General features: G+C 34.9%; 1 protein-coding gene across 12 annotated transcripts in view; it reads left to right on the top strand.

Moving 5' to 3' along the window:
- The window catches only part of SUGCT (succinyl-CoA:glutarate-CoA transferase), a 328922-nt gene that overhangs the window by 263510 nt on the left and 40633 nt on the right, over positions 1-24779 (top strand). For 11 of the 12 annotated variants that reach the window (XM_050709076.1, XM_035552596.2, XM_035552598.2 and 8 more), the window contains one exon: positions 14366-14429. The exons of the other annotated variant lie outside the window; for it this stretch is intronic. In XM_050709076.1, the coding sequence (XP_050565033.1) occupies positions 14366-14429 (64 nt within the window). The remainder of the gene's footprint in view (positions 1-14365; positions 14430-24779) is intronic. 12 annotated transcript variants of the gene reach the window in all.

Here is a 24779-nt window from a genome sequence, read left to right as displayed (position 1 = left end):
GTCCCTTCTGTATCATTCAGTGTCCCATGTGCCTTTTATTCTTAAAAAAAAAAAAAAGTGGAAATATTATTTCCCATAATTTACAGATGAGGGGCTGATATACCCAGCCCTGAATACATCTATGTTAACTCTAAGTATTTAAGTGAGATTTCTGAGATAGTTAAACACTCGTTCCGAGATTATTCTGTGGTTAGTGGAGAAATATCATGATCATAGTAATGAAAATCATAGTCAAACCTCATAGTCATAATCACTTTCTGTGTGTGTGTGTCTCTCTCTGTTGCCTATAACTAGGGAAATTCAGTTACCACCTTAGGCTTCTTAGTGAAGCGTCTGATATTAGTTGAGGTGAGTGTGGATCATATGGTTAATTTCCAGACGTGCACAGCAGAGCAAAAGATCCCACTATGTGAGTTCTTTTTCAATGAGAAATCCTTTCCTCAGACTTTCTTCACTAACTCACCAAGTCACATATTCGAGTACAGTCAGTACAGTCAGTAGCCACTGTAAATTATTTTTATGTGGCAACAGTGTTTTGATAATTTCTGTTTTACTGTGCTTGGAGGAAGGTGGAAGGTGGGCTGAATCCGGTGAACAGCAATCATCTTTCAAAAAACAGCTTTTGGTCAAATACTGACATCCTCAGCTGCAGTATCTTCAGAAGGCTAAGGAAAACATCAACGTGAAGACAGAACTTTCTAGTCCTTCCAAAAGAATATTTCTTCAGATATAAGATAGAAGCAAAAGGCTGGAAAATGTTGGAATCTTTTTTTTTTTTTTTTTTAGTGGCATTAGATAAGTGAGAAAACATGCCAGGTTCACAGATTCAGTTCTGATAATAAAAAAGCTTGTCTAACTGAAACCAATTTATGCAGTTCATGTGGAAATTAGGCTAGAAGTTTTGTGGGAATAGATTTCCCATTAGGTCTCTGACATGACCTGATCCTCACTGGAAATACCCTGATATCAGGCTTTAACTTAATCACAGAACCTAGATGTTAGAGGTGGATCACATCATGAAAAATCTTTGTTTTCTGAAAAGCCGAGGTTGTTGTACATAGTATATTTCTAATGTTTTTATTTAGTTTTAAAATTTCTCTCCATCTGAAAGTCATAGGTAGATCTTCATAGCAGGAAGTTTAAATGTTCCTAAGTTTATATTTTTCCTATTTTATTTTCATTTTCTTATGGCCCAGTGCATCACCCTAACTAGTTGCTCTGCATAACCAATTGCTATTGCTACTATTTAGGTATTGTAAATGGTCGTTTCTTCCATGACAGTTATCATGGAAGATAACTTATCATAACTTATTTCACGATAATTTATTATCATGGAAGAGTTATTACTAGTAAATTGTATACAATTTTACAGCTACATTCTTCAATTGCCTTTTTTTGTCCAGAGGGTATAGCAGATGCTTACTCTGATATTCAGGTGGGGTGGTGTACGCAAACTTCTTAGTATCATAGAATCATAGAATATCCCAAGTTGAAATGGACCCACAAGGATCACCAAGTCCAACTTCTTCTGGCCTGTATGGAAATTTTAAGGAGTCAAACGGATTTATAGGTCCAAAAGTAGATCCAGAAGAAGAATCCTTTTGCAGGACTGGAGATTATTAAATACATTTGCTCTTTTTTATATACTGTATAATTAGCTAGTGGCATTTTAATCAGAAGGCTGAAAACATGCAATTTTTATGCACTTGAGCTGTGTCTCATCTTAACCCATGGAGGACCTAGCCTCATAAAACAGCTGCAAAACAGACTTTTTTTTTTAATGTATATTTTATTATATGTCACCTCTGTACATTTTGTATGGTTTGATTCTCCTTAATTCTAATTGCTTAAATAGTACTACTTAAAAGTCAAAGGTCTTATACAAACAGAACATTTAGAGTAATGCTTATGGCTTGACATGAGAGATTTCTTCTGGCAAAAGTTAATTGCTGTGCAACCTGCTTCAAAGGAACAGTGAATACAGATACAGTGAATGTTGCTAATTGATGGTGTTATGCAGGTTCTGAAATGCTTCAGTATGTAGACAAGTACAAATCACAGTTCCAATTACATTGGACATATGCTTATATTTAAATGAAAGAAAAAAAAAAGACTTCTCTGCCATGAGAGATTGTCATCAATTATGCTTTTAATGATATCAAATTACAATATTGACTTATGTAATAATACACAACAGGTACTGCTGTTGAGGTAGAAGAAAGTCCTCATCACAAAAGTGTGGGGTTAAAGATGAGTGTAACTTCACAAATAAATCAGAACATTTGAACCTGTGAATTTATCCAGGTGAACTATTTCATACCTTTATTCATACCAGCTGGTGTAAGACTTCAAGTGGGAAAATCAGTCCTTTTTTTTTTTTTCTTTAATATATATATATTTATTTCCTCGTCCGTTATAGCTTCTTGAACAACTTGTTTCAGCAGTTCTTTTTTCCAATCAGCTGATCTGTAAAAGGTATGATGCTGTTTTTCTGGAGGGCATGTGAAAGTTTGTCTCTGTATAGACACTGAACTCTCTGGATTTCTGATTGTGCTGGGAACAGAGATGAAGAAAGCATGTCACAAGGGACTGATATGGCTTATATTCAGCCTGTTTGCTGCAGATGAGTTTTCAGGAAAACTTACCAGTTTCATGGTAATTCCACATGGAGTTGCTGATCCTTAAGTTTATTGAGGCTTATCCCTAGTACCTTTGTTCTGAGGTGTCCTTGCTGGGAATCTTACAGGGCAAAACAAAGTTCAGGCTACTTCTTACACGACAGGTCTGACCACAGGTGGGAACATAATGTGGAAGATCAGAGCAGAAACAGCATTTCATGCTTTATCAGGTTCTCCGTGTTGTTAGGGGTATAGAATCATAGAATCATTTATGTTGGAAAAGACCTAAGATCATCTGGTCCAACCTTTAACCTAGCAAAATATATCTAGAACTGGTATATCTAGAACTTTCTGATTTTCTAACGTTTCTGTGACTTAAGGAAATGAACAGTGCTTTCCTAAAATTTCTATTAATTAGCTGATGTGTATTTTCCATCTGAACTGTGTTTTGGTAAGGGAACATAAATAAAATGTATAGCGTAATAGCTAGTGACATTACTGTAGGCTATTTGGTTACTCTGTACATTAGCACTCACAACTGATATTTCTGTTATATTTTGTAAACTTAGGACCAGTATTTTCATTGTTAAGGTTAATGGTGTAGGATCATTAACTTCAAAGCAAGGGAAGTCTGGAAGCACTACACATTCATAAAAAGTGTTTTCTTTAAAAACCCTTTTTTTTTTTTTCCTTCCCCACAGTTACATCAATAGCGTCCAAATACTAATCACTTTTTAAATTTTTAAAAAATTTAAATTTTCACAGATCATCTGATGCACATTATTAACCAAACAACTGTGAAATGTAGTGTTTTCAAAACTCTTTTCTCTTCTTTTTCTTTTCTGTTTTTCTTTTTTTTTTTTTCTGTTTCTTCCCTTTCCCCTTCTCCTTTTCGTTCCTTTCTGTTCTGTTTCTGAAAGAAATCACCTCTTTCATTTGTACATTCATGGCTCTGAAATACCTGGCTAGCCTTCAAATATTTTTGCCCTACTGCAAATTGTAGAGAAATTTTATGGTCACATAATAAAATTCATGAAATTAAATGTTAATAATGGAAACATAGACAAAAATACATAAGTACTGCATTCCTAGAAAGGAGTAGAAGAGATCGATAAATATGGGAAGCTATTTTCCACTTAGGTATGCTTTTCTATGTGTCCTGCAAGTAGCATTCTTGAATGCCAGTTCCTTGGTGTATGCATGGTTAAGGAGTCCTCCATCTTCAAGGCTTTTGTTATGAAGACCAATGTTAACAGGGCAGCGTGTAAATCACAAAAGATCTCTATGCACCAGAGTTCCTGTTGATGAATGTTTCTCTGACTGCCGAGGACATAAAGCACTGAGAAAATACAAAACACCTATATGCTATGCTATAGTTTGAACCATGATCACCATTCACTTTCTGAAGGGCTACAAAGGTCAGTGCAAGGGTATGCAGGAATAAACTGCTTATGAGGAGAAGTGTAACGCATATCTGACTGCAGCATGCTGCAGTGTCTGCAGGGAGATGCTCCCATCTGGATGTACGTCACGACACTAAGCAGGTGCCAATGTTAAGTGGCATTCCTCTGTGGATGAGCAAGTTTTGTGGTCCTGGGAAGGGTTAAGTACTCTGAGCTGACAGACCAGCTCTAACAAAACAATGAATGATGTATAAATAAACTGCAACACTTACATGGCAGGTGAAAGATGGTTGGAGTACTTAAAAGGAGGCTCTTGGGAACTCAGTGTGGAGTGCAAGATTGGAAAACCTATACTGATTATGTACTTTGTACTGGGAGAAACAGGTGAGGTCCCTAAGGACCGTCAGAAACCAAGTGATATATTAGCATGATGGTACAGCACTGTTGTTAATGGTTCCTTTGCTTTCTCTTAGCCCAGCAGTAAGTTTGTGAATATTTGAGGCTTCCTGACTGCTGAGATTTTTTTTCTTTCTATAAATGTATGCTTGCCATACTATGCGTATGTATCTGAGAAAACAGATATGATTTCTATAACAGAACTATGAGAAGTGTTCTTTCTATTCACTATTGTTTAAAAAAAGTTCTCCTATATGTTGGAGAAACACCTCAGTACATTTTTAATCCAAAGTTGCAACTGTATGTGACTTATTCCTATACCACATAGCAAAAAGGTACTTCTGTAAAACTTCACTTCTACAAAGCCCCACAGAAACCATCAGAATTTTCTCTTAATTGCCAGCTCCGTAGGCAAGTCTGGATATGGTCCCCAAATGTAATGAACATACAAAATATTTATGGGAATAGTATGCAAACAAGGGCAGTGGAAAGGCTCTTAGTATTTCTTCCTCACCAGTCTCCCACTTCATATGTAGGGCTTGAAGGCCCGGCAGTCATTGCTTATTACTACTTTAGGAATACACTTACAGTCATTTGCATTTACAAGTCAGTTTTCACAAAGGAAAACATCTGTTGTTGTTTAATATGAAAGCTGAATCATAATGAAATAAAATGAAAGCTTTTTGCATGACATTCTTGATACCAAAATATAATAATACATAAATATATAAAAATATATTCATGAACAATTCAAGACACTTTTCTTCATTTTTTTTCATTCACTTGCATTTAAACAATCTGTAATTAGGTTTTTACATGCTTTTTGAGCAGAGAAACTGTAAACATAATATTTACAAGTTGAGTATAATATTTGAAATAACCTAATGTCAGAAAAAATTTGGAAAAATAGTGATTTGTAACACTACTGTCAGCATTGACTTACTGGTAATTCTGACTGCAAGAAGCACAAACAGTATTCAGTCTATGGCAGAAGTAAAATCAATCTGTTTTTGTAGCACTTTCCAGGTGATCAGTCTGGAGTTATCAGTGTTATACATTAAAAATATGCCACAGCTGGAGACAGGCTCTTTGATCTCAGAGCCAGTGCTTTGAATGCAACCACAGCACATCTTGCTCTCAGGATGAGCCAGGTCTCATATCCAAATAGCAGTACAGCCAACCATCTTTGCTTAAGCTTTTCTGTGAACTTAGGATTTACACATTCAAACCCACCAAAAGTGTGGTTTTACAATCATATTTCATTTCTCAGGGGAAAATAAAAAAATATCTGAAGAGTATATGTACTTTTTTTTTTTCTTTTTAGCCAAGAAGGGCAGATTTTCTCCTCTGCCACACTTCCAGACTGATGGCACAAGAGGTTGTCAGGGAGCTGTACCTGTGAAGGGTACAGATTTTTGAGCACCCAGGAAACCCCATGAAATCAGGATTGTGTCTGTAAACTTGTAAAACAGAATATTTATGCAGTTACTTACAGACCTGTATTCTTGCATTTTTGTATATTTTGTCCTAAGTTACAAAACCTTGTTCTATTAGTCTCCCAGCTATTCATTATAAATATTAATTATCTCATATGCTAACAACCCCCCCCGAAATACTTGCTTCTCCAGAATAGTTAAAAACCTTATTCTTTGCTGGAATAGGTCAGTAAAAGTACCTTCTTTTACTCTCATTATTTTCCAATATGTCTGATGAAAACATTTGAGATTTATATAGACGTATTTAGCAGCTGTCTTACATTTACCTAGACTGTAAGGTATAAATTGAATTTAATACTTTTTCTCAAGAATGAGTATGTGTTTGAAGATTAGTAAAAGGCAAAGCTGTTTCTGCTCTGTCACAAATGGTTTTCATTGTTTAATATTTTTTGGATTGTTTAATGTCTTTCTTTTTTTGCATTAGATTATGGCTGATTTAGCAGCGAAGATTTTATTTTTTTTTTCATTTTTATTTTGCAGCAATAAGTTTCAATGGAAGTAAAATGTTAATATGTCATCTAAATATCAGTCATATATTACTTCAGTTACTGAATTTGAAAGATGATCTGGGAAACTAATTGCTAAGAACATTAATTGTCTGGCTCAGATTGGCAACTAAAACAATTTGCAGAGTAGAGTCTCAGATATGAAGATGGTGAGGCCAGAACTTGATGAACAGACTTTTGTAATATGTCTGAGAGGAGTTCACTGTAGTGGACGTATTCAGTGCCAGAAAAAGAAACTACTAAAATATTGCCTGGAAACTTGGTAAAAAGTCTTATCAGTTTTTTGCTCATTTCTGAAATGCTTTTAGGCTAATGTGTAGGTTCCACAGTTTAAGAAGATCTTCAGTATTGCAGCTGAAGGATGAGAAGTAGGATTTCCATAGGAAAATGGTTACACACAAGAGGAATGCTTACACAGAAGAGGAAGAACCTCTGTGAAACAGGTTGGCTTGAACTGCAGTAAAAATAGATTGCTGGTGTAGGAAATTAATGAGTGTAGTTTCTCATACAGGAGTTGAGGAAAAGCTGACAAATGAGGGCTCAGACTGTTTAAAGACATCTGTTAATGATGTCAGTCACACAAAAAGTGCAAGAAACAAGAATGAAATGTACAATAAAAGTGAAGGAGGGACAACTGAGAAATTCTGGAAAGCTAATATAGTGTCAAACCTAAGAGTTAAATAAAAAATTATGTGGCCAACTCCCTGCTTCCCAAATGCATGCAAAACCTATACATATCTGTATACCAACGTGAGATGTGTAAAGGAAAAAAATAGGTGACATGAAATTCTTGGCAAAGAAAGAGGATCTTGACATAGTAGCCATTACAAAAGAATGTTGGAATGACAAAAATCAATAGGAGAGTGTAATACCTGGCTATAAACTGAACAGGAAGGACAGATTAGGTCATAGAGCTGGGGGAGCAGTATACGGTTGAGCCTTCTGATCAGGAAACGGATATTGAGTCCAAAATGTTGAAGGAGATCAAAGAATCAGCTAAGCCTAATGAGGTAGTAATAATGGGTGACTTCAACTACCTTCAGCTGGTCAAATGTCACAGTGGGATAAAGCATAAGGGAAGTAATTTCTCATCACTGTGAATGATAGCCATTTTGGAACATTTAGTTCTAGGGCATGCAAACTGAGTGGCAATTCTTGACTTAAGTGACACACAGGAAGGCAGGTAAGAAATTCAGGACTGTATCTTAGCAAGTTGCTTTTTTTTTTGTTTGTTAAAGTCATGATCATTGTAAAACTGCAGTTCAATATTGAAGTTCCAATAGCTAGAAATAAGTTTATAGAAACACCATTAAACTGGAGAATGTAAAAACAATCTAGGAAAACAAACAAACAAACAAAAGAAACTAAATAAGAAGTAAGGAAATTAAATCCTGAGAACTGATACAGAATCCAGTTGTAGTATTCTGTAATAGACCAAGAAAGAGACACAGCAATCAAGGGATTAGAGAAGTATTTGAATATGTGGTTATGTGGGTCAGGATTTCTTTGAACCAAAGATGCATGCTTCAGGAATTAGAAACCAATCCCGAGGGATGTCAATAAAATGGACTCTTCCCCACGGCATGTGCTTAAAAGGTGTGAAGCTGTGGCATAAGAAAGACTCTGTCAAAAACATCACCTCATACCCATTAAAAAAGGAAAAAATTCGCCAGAGCAAGCAATCAATGCCTAGCAGAAAGCAAATATGGATAGGAAGGGCATTCCAGTGAAGTGTAGTTTTCTGTTGTATTCATTTAGTATCACAGATATGGTGCTAGTGACATAACAGACTATGATATATTAACAGAATTTAATGTGTCAGAATAAGAGGATCAGGAGTAAAGAGATAAATCAAAAAGAAACCAGAAACAAACAAACAAGCAGATCTCGCTCATTCAAAAAATTATTAATAACCTTAATTTTGTTTAACTAGGTACTGTTCCATTGTAAAATGGTGAGATGCTTCAAACATGTGAGGTAGATGCAGGTGAAGAGAGATGTGTTTTGCTAATACAATACAACATGTAAACTATATATTAGAAGGTAGAAGCTATGTTTCAAAACAGAAGAATAAAATTATTAGAAATATAATTTTCAGTTGCAACAGGTCTTGAAAATACTGGAACTATTGCATTGAAAAAAAGGGGGTTGGGAGAACATGATATGGTGATATGCAAAACATTCTGCTTCTTAACATCATTCAAATAATACACCACCAAGTTAAACTAGACATGAGATACAGACATATTTAACCCCCTTTTCAAATTTCAAATGAGTTAAAATCTTTATTATTTGGAAAGAGGTGTTTTTAAGGTGCAGGATACAATTCCAATATAAGATTCTGTTCACAACATGTGCTCTTACTTCTTCAGGGAGTGATTATGGCTGTGGCACTATGTTCAGCATGTACAGGAAAAACAGTCTTATTATTTTTGTGTGGTTTGGAGGCATGAGTTGTAATTACATTTACCAACAGCCAGCTATCTTGTGGCTTCAAAAATACATATATAAAAAAAAAAAGTTTACATCATTTCCTTTGTGTCCCTGGAAATCCTTTCCACTGAACTCTAGATGAAACTGTGAAAACTGTGTAAAAGTAGTATCTGTGCAAATGTGTATGCAGAACGCATGGCCCTACATTAACTAGAACTTTAAACCTTTTTTTTTTTTTTTGACTGGAAACATATTTGACATGTTTCTGATTTCAGGATCACCTTCCATTTGGAATATGGAAGTTAATTGTTTCTTAGGTAGTAACTAGAATGGGTTTGAAACCTTGCTGGTAGTTCAGAAAGGAACTACATTGTCATAGGTGATTGGTTACATGCATAATCAGTTACATTACAGCTGAAATGAACTCATATGATATGACGTGAACCTTGTGATAATTGCAGAATTTGCCAAATATTTAGTAGATGGCCAAACACCCAATTATCCATGTGAGAAAAGACAAACTTTCTGTTTCTCTCCTACCTGCCTTTTTGCTGCTACATCAATAATACAATAAAATATTTTACTTCTTTTACATGTAACAGAGCCATTTGTTTTTGAGGGGTGAGAGGAACATGAATGCTTGTTAATAATGCATTCATTATTAATTTGTTTCACAGCTTTTGTTACTTCACTAATAGAATCTTTCTGCTGAAATAAAAGCCACCCAACCCTTTTTGCATGTACAGTTAGCTTGTTTAGCAGTTAAGGGAGCAATCATCAAGCTGTTGGTGATGCAACATCCGTAAGTTGTGGAGTGTCCAAGAAGTACCAGATTTCTTTAAATTCTCCTGAAGACATATCCTGCATGGTGATAATTTGCCTAGCTGTCCTTTAGATAAATCAATACTCACAAATAAGTCCCAAAGAAAACAACTGTGTTAGTGTCTGTATGTCTTACTATTTTAAAGAAGAAAGCAGTCCTAGAAAAATGAGGGTTTCACTTTTTTGCCTTGAAGGATCTGTGAAAGTTGAAAAAGAATCCTGTACTACTTTTTGTGATATGTGAACATGTAGAGAATGAGTTTTAACTCTCAAGTGGTCAAAGATAAAGCCCCTATTTGAATCTAGATTTTCAACCTTACAAGTATTGCATGAAGATTAAAATTTATTTTTCAAACATATTTTATTTTTATATCATAATTATATATTTTCAGAGTTTCTTTTATTCATATTTTCTGCCTTACATGTCAGTTAACTAGAATGAGAATCAAGAGACTCAAATGTCGCAATTAAAATAAAAATATTGAACTGAACATGTCCAATGGTAACATAAATATTAATGCAGAAAAGCAGTGTCAGTTGAATGATTGGTTTTGAAGAAGGTGTGAATACAGAAATAAGTAGAGTTAATATTTAATCCTCCTTGTGAAAGCGGATGGCTAAGGGAATTTCTCTGTTATAAAATGTTTTACCACTTCTGAACTTACAGTTAATAACAGCATTAGGGAAAAGAGCAAAATTAATCATTGAAGTTATTATATCTGAATTAATCTGAGCTTCATAACAGCTGATATAAGTATTCTCTATACTTGTTCTCATGACAAGCTTAGAGGAAATGATGAAATAACTGAGAATATACACAATGAAATATATTAAATTACCCTTGGTTTACTTTACACAAGTAAAATATTAAGATCTGTGCTTAAAAGATTCTATGTGGACTTCCTTGTGTATAATATTAGGAAAAGAATATTGAAATAATTTTAAATTAAATTATTTTATTCTCTGAGGTTAGGAGACAATCATATGAATTATTCTATTTGCTGTAGTTTGAATAAAGTCATGCAATAACGTGTGCCAGCTAAACAAAATTAAAACATGACTTCTGTTACTATTATCCATCACTGAACAATATTTTTCTGTTATAACATGAGCAAATATGATACTGTCTGCATATACAGTAAATAATTCCAAAATAGAATTGCAGCAACTAATGATAGAAATTTACATATATTCTGTGTCGTATATATAATAGGTATATCATTTTACAAATTCAGTCTGCAAGAAAACACAATTTCTGGGAAAAAAAAAAGACAAAAGAAAAAAGATTATTTAGCAAAAGTTAATGTAGGAATCATACTAACATACCAGGATGGCACAATTCAAAGCAACACTATATTCGATTCACATCAATAGGATGCTGAGTATTTTTTTATTATTTTATGTTATGTACATTTTTATTTCATGCAAATATGAGAGACTTTGCCTTTGCAGTTCTAAGTGTCAGGCTGAAAGACATAAATATGTATTAACAGAAAAAATTAGTTCTACATGGACGTGTCACAGATAACAGTGGAACACTACTAGTGTTGTCATTAGGCTAAGATTAAAAAATGGTGACATCAGGTTTTCTTTTCATTAACCAGCAGACAGACAAGAGAGGTTCCTGTTTTAATTTACTAGATGACTGTATTTAGAATAAAATGAAAAGGCATGAAAAGGTTATTAGTGAAGGATAGACCATGCTTCTGATTCCCTTACAATGATCCCATTATAGTCAGTCTAAAATCACAGAATCACCGATCAGAGATTCTGTGATTTTAGACTAAAATGCCACCCAAACATTAATTTGATTCACACAGCCTCAAATGGTAACAGGTAATATAGTAATAGAATATTTCTAGCCTGGAAAGTAAGTGGAAAGTAAGCCATATAGAAAAAAAAAATGTAAAAAAAAAAAAAAAAAGATTCTAAAAAAAGATCATCTTTTGTATGATCATCTTAATTAATCAATTCCTTATGCTGAGCTAAGGTGTATGAATATGAAATGTATAGAGGACTCTACCACATAAGAAGGATCATAACCATAGGAGGGGTACAAGACACTGGAGAAGACCTTCAAGTTCTGTCTCTTAATTTGTTCTCAGACTTCCCTTGTCTTTGATGGTAAAGGATGTGAACGCTGCATTCTAGTCTTGTATGTTTCTATGAATTTTTTAGAATGCACATGAGAACATGAGGAGGAGTCACTAAAGTGTTCTATTTTTATTTTTTTCTTCTTTCTTTTTGAGAATTCTAATAGTGGAACACATGAACTGGGAAATACACAATTCTTTGAAATGGTATAATGATGTGGGAAAAAATCAGTCTTTGGCCAGACTCATTGCATGGAGGTTAAGTTATAAGCATTGAGTCCTTCAACAAAGAAGATAGATCTGAGTATATTGATCTGTATCAGTAATAACTGTAGAAAATAAACAGAAGAGTAACAAGAGTTACAGAATTTCAGTGTTTTAGATCAAATGTATCTGAAAGGGAAAATCAACACCATACTTATCATGAAAATGGAAAGGAAGATTTAGAATGCATCTTTAGTTCTTTTTAAAAGGGAATAGAAGTCACTGGTGATCCTCAAAGATACAGAAGTCTTTTCTTAGTTCATTCTGTAAAAAAAAAAGGAGATGGAATTTGAAACTAATAAAAAGAAATCTTTTTAAATTATTATAAGTCTGCAAAATCAGAATTTGATTGTAGGGACCTGGAACAGAAAGGCATGAATTTTGTTGAACCCTGAGTTAGTTGCTAGAGAATGTGTTTTTCTTTAACCAAATGATGTCATTTTTAGGCCCAGCCTTTAATTTGCAGTCTAAAGTGGGTGTGCACCTGAATGTCCTATTGATTTCAAGTTCAATTGAGTTAGTTTTCTTGCATTCAGATCATAATTCAAAAAAATGCATAAAGAAAACCTATACAAGTAAGTTATGGAGGAAGAAGGCTAAACTTTCAACACTGTTTGATTAAGGGTGTAACTGGAAAGATTCTAAATATGAATTAAAACAAGCAATTACATTTTCCAGTTCTGTCATTTGGAAAAAAAAAAATATCTGAATGTCTTGCTTGAATGTCTACCAAAATTGGTGTTAACCTTCTGAAAGAGAAATAGAACTAATGATTTGGTACAGTGCCAAACAATTAGACCAGTGAACAGACTTTCTTCTAGCAACATCTTTTATCAGAAATATCTTTCTAAATGTCATCTAAGTATATGTAACCCACAAGCTAAGAGAAAGCTGACCTGACCTTTTGACTCCACCTGTTCAAGAATGGGAATTTCTTAAGGATGCTATTCTACCCAAATAAAAAGTTCACAAAATCTGACCTGGAAAGAATGGTTAAAAGGATTAGTTTTGTTTAGTCTAGGAAAGAGCAGACAGAGGGAGGATGTGATTACAATCTTCCAGTATGTTGAAGAATGTTATAAAGATGCTACTGATTGGTTTTCTGTATCCAGTTGGGGACAAGACAGGAATGAAGATGTTTAATACAAAGCAAAGATATTTAGATTCTGTATTAGGAGAAAAAATTCTAATGCTAATAGGAGAATCTGGTACAGGCTATATTAAGAAAATTGTCATCTTGTTTACTGGAAATTTTCAAGAATAATTAGACCAATACGTATGATTAGTAGTCAAGGTTGCTGATGTTATTCACAATGGAAGGTGAAAAGGTAGATAGATTAGGTGATCATTTAAGAGTCTTTTCCTGTCCTTCATTTCTATAGCCATTATCTTTGGCAAGGCACTCTTATTTTATATCAGATTTGTTGTTACATTGGATATAAAAACAATTGGTTACTGGGAGGCTTATCTGTACAGGATACTTCAGTTACAGAGAATATTAATATTTCTGATTATGTGACTAAACTAACAGTGTTAGAAGGATGTCAGAGCAATAGGTGAGGAAACTAAAAAGCGTACTCATTGACTTTGGATGTAGATTTCCATTGAATAGTTGAATAGTGAATTTGCTATTATGAATTTCTTTTTCTCTGTTATTTGGGAGTTTTGGTTTCATACCTTTTTTATTTATTTATTTATTTATTTTTTCCTAGTTGAGGTTAATAGCAAGAAACTGGAAATTGTGGTGAATAATCATCCCACACAGAGAAACACAGGATTGAGTTATGGCATACACTCCCTAAAGAACAGAAATAACAGCAAACTTTTGATGTCTTTCCTTAATGTTTGTAAGAGCTATTAGGACAGCATTGCATAGCATGATCAATTAAGAGCTCAAAATCAGCTGAGTAACAGAAAACTAGAGAATGTAAGCTGCTTGTATGCCTTTAATATATATTGCAGAGTAAAAGGGAAAGTGGGTGAGGGTTTTAATTCTCATTCCACATTGCTAGCAGTTGTCTGTCAGTGGTGGAAAGTATGACACGCTTGCAGAACAGTTGCTTGTGCTTGATGGATACAGAAGCTTAAAGATATGTTAGACATGTAAAGTCCTACAGAAGCGTTTATTGAGATGCATATAGAGAGAGTAGTGTCAAACATCAGGGCTTCCATTTTACATATTAAGCAAATTATGTGAATTGTAGCTCTCTGTATTTTTAGATGTTCTTTGAAATAACATGATAATATATGTATCTTTTTTTCCTCTTGAGTTTAGGAACTAGTTATAGTTTTTTGATCACATATACATATATATATATATTTCTTTTTTAATAGGTGCTGCACAATGGACTTATGATGGAAATGAATCATCCAACAGCTGGGAGGATAGTTGTTCCAGGTTAGATGTTTAATTCTCTTTTCTAAATGGAGCTTGAAATTAAATGCTACATGACATCCTGAATAGTTCTGGAACTCAGCTGAGGACATGACACATCTTCAAATTTCACTCAAATGAGCAAAAGTTTAACCAGGAAGACATTTATGCTCATATCCATCCTGGTAGCAGAAAAATGGGTTAAAATATGTGTCAGAATAGCTTCTGGTTTTCATCGGTCAGTTGTCATAAAATATGAACATGGATTTGATAATATTTGCAAACTCCCACTGCTAGAAATATTACTGCTAAATCATTGCATGAATACGTGAATCTGTTTTTGATTTAGTTCTATTTTGCAAGTTACACAGCCTTCTTTTAGGAACATTTCAGTTTTAAAAAATAGAAGAAAGAAGGAAGAGGAGGGATGTTCATACTGAGGGTTTCATCACAGCATTTTGTTTAATGAAACCAGACATAAAGCTCTGCAATGATGAAGTCTTAAATATCTGTTTCGGATTTCCAAATAATACAGAAGTAATGAATGAATCTTTTAAGCTCTGAGTGGATCAGGACTTGGAGTTGCTGTAGCTTTACTTCCATTGGAGTTAGCTGTGGAATGGGGTTAAGTTCATAAAGGGCTGTTATGTAAATCTTCATTTAGATCATTGCAGTTGACTCTGTTTTGATGACTGAGATTTATCTGACAATCTACTAGCTATTTGGTCAACTTTTCCTGCTTCTCTATGCTTTTCTCTCTCCCAAGCCACATTGAGAATTGTTTCCTCCCTCATTCAGAGCACCATGTCATTTTTATTTTTATAACATCTTCTCCTTACATTGTAACTTTCTGTGCCAAATTCCACCCTCTGACACAGCATCCAGTTGTCATCAATTTCAGTTGACTTGAGTACATGTAGTGGTAAGAAGAATTTGACCCATAAAATTTATCTTAATTTGCACATCCTGGAATCACACTGGGATGCAGAAAGAATTATTTGAAAGAAATTGATCCCATATTAGATCATGTTTTCTGCATGAATAGAGGGGGGTGTTTTGTGTGTGTGTATGTGTATGCTTCATATTTGCTCTTTATCACAGTTTGCATTCCACATTTGGTCCCCCTAGGCTTGGAAATTTGTTTGACTGTATTCAAAAATGCTTCTTTAATTTAGATGCACATATCTGGAAATACCAATCCTTTTGTTTTAGTTTCTAACAGAAAAGTAATCCTGTTTTATTTATACAAAATGGAAAGAGTAATAAGGGGTTTGATTTAATTCTTTTTTGAGAAGTGGGCAGAAAAGCCTTGCAGATGGTAGAAAAAGTGTGTAAGGTTTTCATGTTGCATACAATGTATAATCTATCTTAGAGAAAGCAAATACTCCTTAAGGGGATAGGTTGAACTGCAAGAAGAGGAAGGAGATGAAAGGAATGTTCTAATGTCTGTCAGCAGCGATAGAGAGTATTGGCAAGAGAGGGAGTTTTCACATAGGTAAGCCATAGCACTTCCCAAATCCTTAGTTATTTTTTATTTTACTAAAACTCAAACCAGTGACACTGTACAAAACAAAAATAAATCATCTTAATCTCTAATGATTTGCCATTTAGATGGGCTTCTATGAAGAGTTCGTTGTATTGAAGCAGATGGCTGTAATGATTATTGGATATTTGAGCAGGAAAAAGAGAATTCCTTCCTTTCCTGGCATGAAAGGACAGGGAGGGGAGAGACAAGGGAGGGAAGGGTGAAGGACACTCACTCAGTGTGAGCAGAATGAACCTATTGATATCAATGGAAAGACACAGCATTATTCTGTCTCAAAACTGGAGTGCATAAGGAGTTTGGCTACAGTTGATGGTAGGTAATGGAAGTATCCTGGAATTGTCCTGGTCAATGATATATGTGAAGAGTAGAGGAGAAAGTGTGTTGAGAAGGCCTCCAGCAGATAAATGGTCTCTTGATGACTGTTTAAATTAGTAAAAACTGTTTCTTTGATGTAATTATCTTTGAACATTAGGCAGAGAAGGGCTTTACTAAGCTCTCAGTTACTGGCTCAGGGTTGCTTAATAAAGATATTAATGTGAATGTTGGAGCTGAGCAGAGTAAAAATACCTCTCCTTAAAGAGACTGGAGAGACTCTGATCCCAAAGTAAAGTGAATAACTGTTATTTCTTAACCATATAAGCAAGATTTTAATATGTATTAATTGAACTGGACATCACTCTTGAGGCTCTTGACAGAGGTCAGACTTGAGCTGCCAAGGAAAGTTGCAAGTGCAGTGACATACATTTACTGAGAGTGAGCATGCTGGCATGTTTTAGCTCTGAATATCATGGTTAACCTCTATCTCTAACATACTGGTTTGGACTAGTCCTTCTCCAGGCATAACCTCACTTTGAGAGTGGCTTCCAGTCTGTATATGAATTCTCACTTGTAGATCTCATGTTTTTTGAAATCCTGATGGATTTTGCCATTGACTTTAACGCAGGCTACATTTGTAACATTGGACTTGGTGATTCACACCCCTCCTTTGCTTAAATGTGTTTTGAATACTCCTTATATGGTTACTGAATTTGGTTCTTTCTACACCAGGTCAATGCTTTCCCCCTTGCCTTTGTTTTTTTTACAATTCCCAGCTTGATATACTGTTTGCTGATAAACACATCCTAAGGTATCTGTGACTGATGGAACTGGAATAGGAGAAGTTGCATTATAAATAGTATATTTCTATTCAATTGCTTTCAAAAATGCGTATTGATGGTAGGAGAGATACAGATCTTGTGTTTGGATATCTCTTTCTTCTAGTATTAATTGGAAAATGTCATTAGGATAATGTCATTAGGATAATTCAGTATAGTCATGTTGTAAAATTATTCAAGAGCTAACTTGTCATATACAGATATATTTATTTGTCTTATACTGAATTATCATATATCATCTATACAGAATGCAATACTGTGAGAGATCCTTGCTTGAGTCCCAAAGACCTGGCACTGTACTGCACTCATTACTCTTTGCAGGACTGATTCATTCAATTGCAGGACTGTACTGATGAGATTCTTCTGGCTCCATCTCTAAAGTTATCTTGATCATTTTTAGTTCAGGGGATGCCCCCCAGGACAGTCAGGGGCTAGAGTACCTCAGCTGGAGAGGCTGAAGTCTGTATCAGCCTTGGGAAAAGGTTGATCCTGCACAGCAGCCTACAAGGGGGTTATCAAAGAGAAGAGCCAGGCTCTTCACAACAGTGAACAGTGGGAGGATGAGACAACGGAAGTTCAGAGTGAATATTGGGAAACTCTTTTTCACCGTGAAACGAGACAGTGGAGCAGGTTGCCTAGAGAGGTTGTGCAGGCTCAGTCCTAGGAGTTTTTCAGTAAACGACTAGATAAAGCCCTGAGCAAGTTGGTCTGACCTCAGACCTGAGCTCAGTTCATGCAGGAGCTTAAACTGGAGACCTCTTGAGGTACTTTCAAACTTGGTTTATGTTCTTATTCTGTAATTAACCTCAGTATCTCCTCACAAAGCTCTCTTTGACTTAGCCCTTTCCATAAAGATTTGGAAGATTTCTCATTTGTACGAATAACGTATTTTTAAGAAAATGAGAAATGTAGAGCACAAAGTACTTTTGAGGGCAAAAAATGATAGGGAAGATATGTTTTATAGAGTGCCAGATTGCAGATGATGCTGAATGGCACAGATACAATACAGTTAAGTGAAGGGACAAAATTTCAAGAAGCTTTAGCATCTGGAATAGTCTTGAGGTCCTTTGCCAAAGGGTAATGGACTTTTCCAAAGAGCAGTAGCATGTGGGTTTCCGGGAGCCACTGAGTAATTTATTCTGAGTAGCTATGTGGAGTGTAATGGATACCAACCCACAGTGACTTTGTTTAAAAAAAAAAAAAAAAAAGAAAAGAAAAAAAAAAAGAAAAAGCTAACGGATGCAATGCAGTCTTGCCCAAACTGTCTCCATTATCATCTATTTTATACGGTTTAGGAAATTCAAATAATAATATTCTCAACTTTTGCATTATGCAGTGGCTAATGTTGACTTTTAAAAGTTGACAGTTGTTTTTTGTAGTCAAATGTGATTGTAGAATGACAAAATAAAAAAAGGAGGGAAAAAAAAGGCATTCAGCTGTCACAGACAAATCAACCTTCACAGAATTTACTTTATTAACTGGCAGGAAACTCTGTGAAAGAAACCTTATTTCTGACCCCTTCTAAGCTTTAGTGAAATGGGGATTTGGATATAAGCCTACACTTTGGAATCATCTCTCATCAAACAGGAAATAATGTAACTGTAGAAATCTTGTAAAACACCTATTCCAGACAAAACAGCTATTCTTAGTTTTGATAGTGTTCATATTCTGTGTTCTCCTTATCCCAGTTTCCTCAGTTGATAAACACTCTTTCTGTCTTTTGGCACATTATCTACATCAACGATGTCTTTATTGCTCTGAGAGGGCAGTTTCATACCTGGCTTCATGACTTCCTTCTGTGCTCTTGAGATAATGTATTTGGGGGACTGATCCAGGCTCAGTCAGGAAAAGCACTACAGGATTCCTCCTTGGCATAGATTTCTTGGACTGAATTCAGGCAATCTATTTTAATTAATGAACCTACTCAGGAGAAATGTCCTTTTTTCCGGTCTTCTCCTGTCACTGTACATTACAAATATACTACTGGAACAGGAAAGACTTTTTTTTTTTTTTTTTGAGATAGCCTTTTCCTGTTGTATGATTCATTAAATGATGTCCTGGTTCCATGGAGACTAATTGCTATCAATCTCTTAGAAGAATGGTTTTAAGGAATAAGACTAGGAGGGAAGAAATCTAATAGTACTTCCTTATTTTGCCACAGATTTCTTTCTTAACCTTGGACAAATCATCTATCACTCTCTGTCTCACCTTGTTAATCATTTGCAGTTTTTGAGATCTTAATAGCTTAAAAATACTTTGAATTCTAAGGGAACAAATTATTGTAAAAATGATATGTATTATTTTAAATATATATTACTATTTATTATGTATGTATTTATATTTATTTTCTCCATGTAGAGGGAAGACTAATTAACATTAATAACAGTGGGGTTTCTGTATGTTTGCTCATTACATTTCAAGACAGGGAGCAGATATGGCTGTTAATGATATATACTATCTTTTTCTGTTCATTTAATGTGAGTGAAGTAGAGGAAGCTTCAGTAGGACTTAGATATATGCCATAGAAAAGTGACTTCTGCTTGGGGAGAGTTTGAAGGAAATTAAGGAGGTCTGTACTACAAGCCATCATTTCCTGCAGCTAGGAGATCCCACCATATAGGAACAACAACAACAGCATAAAAAAGCCCAACTTTTTTTTTGTTTTATTTTATTTTCAAGAACCTCTGCTTGAACTTCTGATCCTGTCTGCTTCTCATCAGGCAGCTTTTTCGTGTGTGTGTGTGTGTGTGTGCACGCGCATGTGTATGTGCATGCATGTGCATAACTGATGTTTGAAAAATTTTAATTTCACTTCACTATTTATGGTACATTTGAGACAAACAGCTTCACCGGCATTACCGTTACCTCATTCACCTTTTTTAGTCATCAGGGTTGACTGTTTATGTCTTTTACATTCACAGACCTGATTTCAGTTTTGAGGAATTCAGGACCATTACAGAAACACAGCAGAAATGATGTATGACAGCTCACTTAGCTATCCTCAAAGTACTTTAAAAAATCTTAATAAATATCTAAGTAATATATTCATACAGATTGCAAAAGGAGAAAAGACATGGTGGGAATGGAGAGGATTATGTTACAAGTTTCAGGATTATGTAGAAAAGGCTAGTGTATCTTTCTTAATGTATGATACAGTTATTTGAAAACTTTAAGGTTTCTTTTAAAGTAAAACATAAACAACGAACCTCTTAATATTTTTTCTCTTTTGTTGTATGTGTCCAGAGCATTTTTCTACCCTATATTTTAAAATTTGTTATACTTTCTAGAGTGTTCTTAGTGCCACAGCTAATACTTTTAAAGTTAATTTTTTAAGGAAGAAAAGCCACCTGTCTCTTACCTACTTTTAGGGCTTCAGTTATTGGGGGAAATTAAGAAACAGTGGAAGTCTTTCCCACCAGGCTCAGAGTAAGTGTATATGTGCTTTGCTGTCATGACAGCACCGGCAGGGACAAGTAGTGATCTGTGCTGCTCAGGCAGTGGCTCTTTGTGGTTGCTATTAAGAGTGTCTCAGTTGGACTCTTCTGTTGGCAGACCTGAGTGTTTTTCAAGTCTTTCTTTAAGTTGTGTGCATATGTGGCAATCAAAGTTGTTTTTCTTGCATCACATGTTTCTTTCCAGGACCTGATTCTGTGGTATTGGGATATGAAATAAAAATATTTCAGTGGACAAGTGAGGACATTTCTCTACTCTGTACATAAAGTAATTAAGTCAAGTGCAGTTGTGGTTGAATTTGGCTGAGTGCTGATCGGTAATTATATTTCTACTGGAGAATATTTCTTTATATTTTGCTCCATATGTCCTGAGATATACTAGGACTTTCTTTAAACTGAACATAACAGTTTCTTATGGAGAGTAAACTAAACAATAAATGTCACCTCGCTGGTACATGAGGAAAAGAAAAGTTGAAGCATTACCTGAATATCCAAATAAACTCATTAATTTCCCACCAAAGGTCACAGTTCTAGAATTCAGCCTTGTTTAAAGATTTTTTTTCTCTGTTTAAATACATTTGCCACTTCTTGTTATGTAAGTAACAGTAACTTAGAAAGTACTTTCTTAGGTCCTCACTCTGTAACAAGCACGACCAGGTGCTCACAGAGTTCAGAGTGTGTGATTGTTAAAGATATATCTGCATGCCTCGGGTGCACTGTAAAACAGCCAAATTACTTCAACACCCATAAATTGTAAGTGTATCTTTATGATCTTTAATAATTATTGGATATGAAAAAGAATCCACTGTCAGCTAAGAAGTTTGGTTTCATTAAATGTAAAAATATGTTTTAAACATTTAGACAATTTTACTTAATCCCTAGGATACTGAGTATACTAATCCTCATTTGTGTTTCTGCCATGTCACTTTGACCCAAGCCCTGCCTCCTGTGAGTGAAAAGAATGATTGGACTTAAGCTGTTTTATGAAAACCTAGACCAAAACATTTTATGGTCAGCAGTGGCCATTAGATCATATAGTTTGCCTTCCTACAGGTATGGACACCGAATTTCACCAATTTACTCCTTTCATGTGCTTGACTACAGTGTGTCTTATCCAGAAGTCCTCAAGAAATGGAAAATACATCAACTATCTGCCACTTTCTTTAAAAAAAAAAAAAAAATATATATATATATATATTAGTCCAAAACTAGCTTAGAGTTATAGTGTAGCCATTAGGTTTATTCTTGTCTTTCTCACATATGCGAGAGCTTTAACTACTTCTGTTTTTTGCCCATGAAACTGTCATGTACTTACATGACAGAAGTCACATCTAGATGACTTTTTGGCAAACCATGTAGGGTATTGTGCTAGGTCTTTTAAGGTACATTGTGTAAGCAAAGTGCAGCAGCTCTGTCTCTTATATTGCAGTCTGCGCACTGCAGATTTACAGGAAAAATTTGCAGGTGTACAGATGTATGGAGTGATACTTTTTGCTACAAAAAGATGACGACTTTGGGAAGGCATAACACATGAAAAGCCTTTGTAGTCTACTTGATCGGAATAGCAGAAAATACCAGGGATAGACAGTACAGTAACTTTGTTTTCCCTACATTCCATGCATCTGCATGAATATAATTATATATATTTTTCCTTTTTACGTGTATATGTTTTACTGACAAAAAAATCTTGTTTTATTTGTGTGTGTTTATAACATAACTTGCCTTGATTTAATTCCAACTCTAGTTGAAATATTTCCCGTCAGTTAGCTTCTTTAGGGGTCAGTGTGTATTTTTGCATTTATTGTTCTTTGTGATGGATAGATCCTATGTGTGTTCCAGGTTCCTGCAACCAGCAGGTTTGGCAGCGGCATCAGCCTGCACTATGCATTCAGCCCCCGTGAGCTTACCCTAGGGGTCTAAAGAACAGATCTGGTCCAGAATCCATTCCAATTTCTTCTCACTTTTTTTTTTTTTTTTTTTTTTTTTGGTTTGAGTTTCATTATCAATACCTGAATTTAGTTTACTAACCTACCGTTCCAATCTCTATAGTCTTTTTGAGTTATGTTGTCAGGTTTAGATGGGAAAAGGAGTACTCTAGAGGAAAAAGGAACAACTTTAGCCTTTAATCTGTTCATTTCCCTCTTGATCTGTTCTTCCATTTATTTATACTACTGGAGGACTATAATAGTATTCCCTGGTTTATTCTTCTTTAGTCTTTCGAATCACAGTTGCTCCTCAGCAACTTGATTCAGGTGTGCTGTATCACAAACCTCTAACCTCATGTAGCCCTCAAAGTTACATTTCTCACTTCATCCAAAATACGGAGATAATAGAACTCACAGGTAATTGCAGGGTAAATATGCTCAGATTTGCTCAAATTACAGTGATGGCAATATATGAAATCTGATGCTGCACTTTCTTTATAGATTGTGGAAGAAGAGATTGGGTAGAAGTGAGGGGCGAAATAAGGGTTAAAATGGTAGCTTTACTGTTCAGCTGTGGAGAGCCTACCACCAATATATAACATGTACCTGACATGGCTTAATAAATATATTTAACTTTTTTATCTGTAACTCCTGAAGTAGGGCAAATTTAACAGCTCTAGTGGTCAACATGAACTTGCAATTATTTTTACTCCTTTTCCTTGCACTTTCCACAGCTCTTTCTTGTAATATTCTGCCCAGAATAAAATCACTGCTTCAAAACAAGCATGGTGATTTGGATCTGTCTTAAATACTCCAAATGATGCTTTCATCATTTGGGCTATCAAGAACAAATCATTGTTGCCATTTCACCTCCTGCTGTTTTGCTAATTATTCTGGAGCTTTTTTGGAGTTCCGGAAGAGTCAAGAACTTCCAAGACTTTCTGCAAATGTTTTGTGACTTCCGATTTTTTGTGACTTCACAAATGTTTTGTGATTCAGATTCTGAAGACATCCATTTTTTTGTTTGTTTGTTGTTGTTTTTTTGTGTTTTGTTTTTTTTTCTTCAGATTTTTATTTAGATAAAATTACTCATCTAATTTGACGTAGACTTGCAAATCGTGTTTTGTTAAACCAAACATTTTCTTGAAAAAAATAATAAATAAAACTGGTTTGTCCATCCTATCACTGCATGTAAAAGGTTTAAACCAAGACAGAACAGATGTGAACTCAGTTATTTTAAGGTCTATTGAAAACCTGAGGCATCAGGTCAAGACTCTATTAGAAAAATCTTCCTGACGCAAAGTCTGTTGAGGTATGGAACAGTGTCCCCAGAGAAGACACAGAATCCACTTTTTTTTTTTTTGTCTGTCTGAAACTAGACTGAATGTAGCTGTAAATAAAAATTATTTACCCTTATGAAATGCAGATAATTGTTCTATTAAAAGGGATTGATATCTTAATGAATTTTAAAATTTGGTGCCAGTTTATTGCTTTAAATTAGTTGTTTAGAGATTGTGCCTGTGGCAGGCCAATAAAAGTTTTATATTGATTTTTGTATAAGAGTGTCCCTCGTGGGTTTTGAACTGGATGCAGAGATGAAATGACACAGAGGCTTACGGATTAGAACAAGCTTTTTAATATTCTTTGCAAGCTGTTTTTAGAAACATCACAGGGAATGTAAAATCAGGCACAGTTGTGAAGTGAGGCAATACAATTTACAAACAAACATGTGGGGCAAATAAAATTTCAAAGTTGAGCATGCACAAATACCCAATTCCAGTTGTGTAGTCCTAACTTGCACATACTGAAATTGCAACTGCATGCACACATCTGCTATTCCCAGCCCATGAACATAGACATATTTGTGCAAGCTTGTATCAATTCTTAGCAACTCAATAGTATTCTCAAGAAATTACAAGATTAATGCTAAAAATTAAGGTGCACTGAAGTGATTTGTGTTGGTTTGACTATGAGGTTTAGATTCCTGCATGAGTAAATCTGTGATGAAAACTCTTGGAGTCCCCTAAATTCCTGAGTTATATCTAGGAGTTGTTTTTCCTTTCTCAAGGAAGTGGATAATAAAATTTTGTGTTGAGCTAGTGTCTTTTCTTTTGAGCCAGGTCAAGTTCTGGTGATGCCAAGAAGCCATTTCTTCCTAGCTTTACAGTCTATGCAATCCATTTTTCAGCATGGTTTCATATGTGGTTTGCCTCTTGGGACGTAAGTTTTTGTGGATGTGCTTAGAAAATGTCACTTAAGAAAACAAAAAAATCTCTTTGCAAAGGTGATCACTTTCT

Source organism: Cygnus atratus, chromosome 2 (genome assembly GCF_013377495.2).
Source record: "Cygnus atratus isolate AKBS03 ecotype Queensland, Australia chromosome 2, CAtr_DNAZoo_HiC_assembly, whole genome shotgun sequence".
Lineage (NCBI taxonomy): Eukaryota > Metazoa > Chordata > Aves > Anseriformes > Anatidae > Cygnus > Cygnus atratus.
This window is presented reverse-complemented; position numbering and strand designations above follow the sequence as displayed.